This window comes from Phaethon lepturus, unplaced genomic scaffold, assembly GCF_000687285.1.
Source record: "Phaethon lepturus isolate BGI_N335 unplaced genomic scaffold, ASM68728v1 scaffold26753, whole genome shotgun sequence".
NCBI classification, from domain to species: domain Eukaryota; kingdom Metazoa; phylum Chordata; class Aves; order Phaethontiformes; family Phaethontidae; genus Phaethon; species Phaethon lepturus.
This window is the reverse complement of record NW_010528778.1, coordinates 1-3,934: the sequence shown is the minus strand read 5'-3', so window position 1 is coordinate 3,934 and position 3,934 is coordinate 1. Positions and strand designations below refer to the sequence as shown.

General features: G+C 62.7%; 1 protein-coding gene across 1 annotated transcript in view; it reads left to right on the top strand.

Moving 5' to 3' along the window:
- The window catches only part of LOC104618222 (sushi, nidogen and EGF-like domain-containing protein 1), a gene marked incomplete at both ends in the record, with an annotated part of 6,479 nt that extends 2,581 nt beyond the window's left edge, over positions 1–3,898 (top strand). The window contains 9 exons of the mRNA XM_010283765.1: positions 111–215; positions 655–768; positions 916–1,032; positions 1,507–1,623; positions 1,707–1,823; positions 2,150–2,263; positions 2,345–2,518; positions 2,718–2,831; positions 3,785–3,898. Coding sequence (XP_010282067.1) covers positions 111–215; positions 655–768; positions 916–1,032; positions 1,507–1,623; positions 1,707–1,823; positions 2,150–2,263; positions 2,345–2,518; positions 2,718–2,831; positions 3,785–3,898 — 1,086 coding nt within the window. The remainder of the gene's footprint in view (positions 1–110; positions 216–654; positions 769–915; positions 1,033–1,506; positions 1,624–1,706; positions 1,824–2,149; positions 2,264–2,344; positions 2,519–2,717; positions 2,832–3,784) is intronic.
- Positions 3,899–3,934: the final 36 nt, after the last annotated feature.

Sequence of the window (3,934 nt, the reverse complement as noted above, 5' to 3'; positions counted from 1 at the left end):
TGCCGCTTGCCTGAGCCCCCCCCCGTGGGTGGCATCCAGCAAGGCTGCTTGGGTGTCCCAGCCCCACAAGCAGGAGGGGTCCTGGGAAGCTCCTGTCTCCTCTCTTGCAGAGCTCTCGGAGGGCTGCGAGTGTCGCAATGGGGGCAGTTGTCTGGAGGGTAACGTCACCATCTGCCAGTGCCCACCTGGGTTTTTTGGTCTTCTCTGTGAATTTGGTACGTGAAGGCTTCTCACCCACTGTGTTTGCTCCTTCTCTGGGATGCTTGAACCAGGCAGGCTGCCCACGCCTGAGCCTAGCATGGTGCCAGGGGCACACACTGAATTTGAGCCAGAAAACATTGTACCCTGGTGAGGAGGCAACGCTTCCATCCCCATTGCTCCCTCTTGAGCTGTGCCTTTCCCAGCCCCTGGCCCCAGCCCAGCTCCCCTGGGTTGGGTGGGGAACCACAGCCTTTGTGCGCTCCTGCTCTGAAGCTCACTGGGTGCCCAGGCTGGCCCTTGCCGTTTGCACGGTCTGGGGCATGGGGTACAGAGGGTTCCTCCTGTCTCATCAGACCCCACAAAGTTAGGAGATCTCCATTTCCAGCCAGGCAGCCGGCTGGGTGTCCTCCTGCCGCTGGCTGACGGAGGCCGGCACTGGCTGTGTGTTCGCAGAAGTCACCACCACACCGTGCAACATGAACACGCAGTGCCCGGACGGTGGGTACTGCATGGAGTATGGTGGGAGCTACCTCTGTGTCTGCCACACTGACTACGGCACCAATCACAGTAAGTCTCATCCACAGGGATGCAGGACCAGCCCCAGGGAGGGACATGAGACTGGAGGGGGTGAGCAGAGGTTACTGTCATCAGCCGGGGAGCCACCCTCACCCCTGGTCATACATCCTCAGTGATGCCCTGTGTTTGGCTTTGCAGCGATGCCATCCCCCTGTGACTCAGAGCCCTGCCTGAATGGGGGGTCCTGCGAGGTTCATGATGACTCGTACACGTGCGAGTGTCCTCGAGGCTTCCTTGGCAAGCACTGCGAGAAAGGTACCTGCACAAGCTCCCTGCCAGCCCCAGGACCTGGCAGGGGTTGGGAGAAGAGCTTGGACTCTTGTGGGAGACAAGTGGCTGCTTGCTGAACTGCAGCTGGAATTGGGTGCAGGTTATCCCATCCCACCCCACAGGCTGGAGGGAGGGTCGCGTGGCTCACTTCTGCAGCAGTTGCAGCAGCTGATCCAGTTGCCGTGTTTCCTGCACACCACCATCACTGTTGGGGATTTTTTACACGCTTGAGTTTCTGGCCTCAGGAGCAGACGCCAGTGCCCTGGCATCATGCGCGCCTGGCTCCCTGTGGCCCCGGCACGCCTCTGCACGGGTGTTGTTTCGCAGCCCAGGGCTGTGAGGCCCAGGTGCGCTTGTCTTTCCCGCAGTGAGGGGTTTGGTGGGGTGCTGGTGGGAGGCAGTGGCCCTCGAGGTGCTGGCAGCAGTGGGTGAACCCCAGTCTTGGCACTCTCTCTGCAGCCAAGCCACGGCTCTGCAGCACGGGGCCCTGTCGCAACGGGGGCACCTGCAGGGAGGCGGATGGCGAGTACCACTGCACCTGCCCATACCGCTTCACCGGCAAGCACTGCGAGATAGGTACGGCCCCTGGCCCCCACCCAGGGAGGAGAGCAGTGGTCCTCCTGCTCGCTGCTCAGCTCCCATGTGCCCTCTACCCCCAGGTAAGCCAGACCCCTGTGCCTCGGGGCCCTGCCAGAACGGGGGCACCTGCTTCCACTACATCGGCAAGTACAAGTGCGACTGTCCCCTGGGCTATGCTGGCCGGCACTGTGAGATCGGTAGGTGAAGCATGCACTGGCCGGGCGTGCCCGTGCCTGGGGGTGCCGGCACTGTGAGATCGGTAGGGGAAGCATGCACTGGCCGGGCGTGCCAGTGCATGGGGCTGCCTGGGGAGGTGATGGGGCTGCCAGCAGAGCTGATGGCCGCAGCAGCAAGTGAGCCTTGCTGCTTACTTTGAGCCCCCTTCCCTGTAATTTGAAGTGCTTCAACCCTTTCTTGCATACTGCCGGAGGGCAGGGCAGCACTGCTGGAAGGGGAAGCGGATGGCTCTGGTTTCTGGGCTCTGCCAGCTCTGCAGCAGTCGCTCTTTGCTCCGCTCTTTTAGTGCCCTCCCCATGCTTCCTCAGCCCCTGCGAGAACGGCGCTACCTGCGAGGACCTTGGCGGGGGCTACGCTTGCACGTGCCCTGTGGGCTACGTAGGGAAGCACTGCCAATCTGGTAAGGGCCTTGCTCTGCCCCTGCCAGCCAGGGGCTCGGGGTGCCTCTGCGGGTCCCGCTTATCCCTCCGTCTCTCCCCAGAGATCGACTGCGGCATCCCCAGCGAGGTGAAGCATGCCCGGGCCTCTTTCAACTCCACCAAGGTGGGCTCACTGGCTGAATACCAGTGTGAGCTGGGCTACACCCTCAGTCAGCACAACCACCCCCGCGTCTGCCGCTTGCCAGGTGTCTGGAGTGACCCCCCCGAGTGCGATGGTGAGGAGCACCGGGGAGCGGCTGAGCCCTGGGGCACTGTTCCAGTGGGCTGTGGTCACAACCATGGCTCACTGACCCCAGGACACGTACTCCAGTCCTCCCCTGCCTGTGTCTTTGTGCAGGGCCCCTGGGGACCCTTGCCCCCTGCCTGGTGCTGACATCTCTCGCCTTGTCTCTTCCCCTGCCCAAATGCCTGCAGAGATCGATGAGTGCCAGTCCCAGCCTTGCCTGAATGGTGGCCAGTGCAAGGACCGCATTGCTGAGTTCCTGTGCCTGTGTGAGCCGGGTTACCCCGGCCACCACTGCGAGTCAGGTAAGAGACCATGCTGGGTATGCTGTAGGGTCACTGCAAGCAGCTATAGCAAATCCTTCCTTGCCCCCCAGTGCCTGGGGAACGGCAGTGGGCACAAACCCCATCGTCAGGAGCCAGCCCGCCTGTGGTTGTGCGGGCTGGTTTCAGGCTCCTGCCTGTGTGCTCGGATCAGCCTGCAGCAAGGGCTCCTTTTCTGGAGCCTCTAGCCAGTTGTGGGATATGCTGGTGGGGTGACACTTCCCGGTCAGGTGGAGGAGCAGGCAGGGCTGCGGGGACACGTGCGCTACTTGTGTCCCCCAGCTAATGGATGCTGTGTGGGCATCACCATCACTGATGGGGCAATGACTTCTCCTGACACATGTTAAGCCTGTGCAGAGAAGCCCCAGATCTCGGGATCTGGGTGGGAAGTGCCCTGCTTGGCTCCAAAGCTCTTGGCCAAGAGTCGGAGCGGAAAGCAGCTTGAGGGTGCACGTTTTTGGCCGTGCTGTGCTCCTGCTCCTGAGTGTGCACATGGTTGTGGTGACATGCAGGCACTGGTTGAAGGGGGTGACGGGCAGCGTGTGGGCTGATGGGACTCTGCGGCAGGCAGCTCTAGCCTGGCTCCCCATGGCCTGGCGGAGGACAGTGGTGGGAGAAGGTGGGATGCCTGCAGGGGATTAGAGGGGGGGACATGCTGCAGGCACCTTATGGGACCTCTTGGCACAGCCCCACACTGCCAACCGTCCTCAGGTGTCCCTGTGGGCCTGTCCTCCGCGCAGGAGCAGGTGTGGGGTAGTGGGCTCCCAACAGCCCCAGGAGCAGGACTGTTCCTGGCCAGTGGGCTTGGGGTAGCGAATGATGTGGGGAGGGCCTGTGCCCTGCAGGAGAAGCGCTGCCTCTCCAAGGCCCTGTCCCCTGCCACTGGCTCTGTCTCTGTGCTGAGCTGGTGCCTCTCCTCCTGCTGCTCCCCCCAGATGTTGATGAGTGTCAGTCGGAGCCCTGCAAGAATGGTGGGACCTGCCGGGACCTCCCTGGGTCCTTCGCTTGCTACTGTCCTGAGGGCTTTGTGGGGACCCAGTGTGAGACAGGTAGGGACTCGCCCTTCCCGGGGCAGCGGGAGGCTG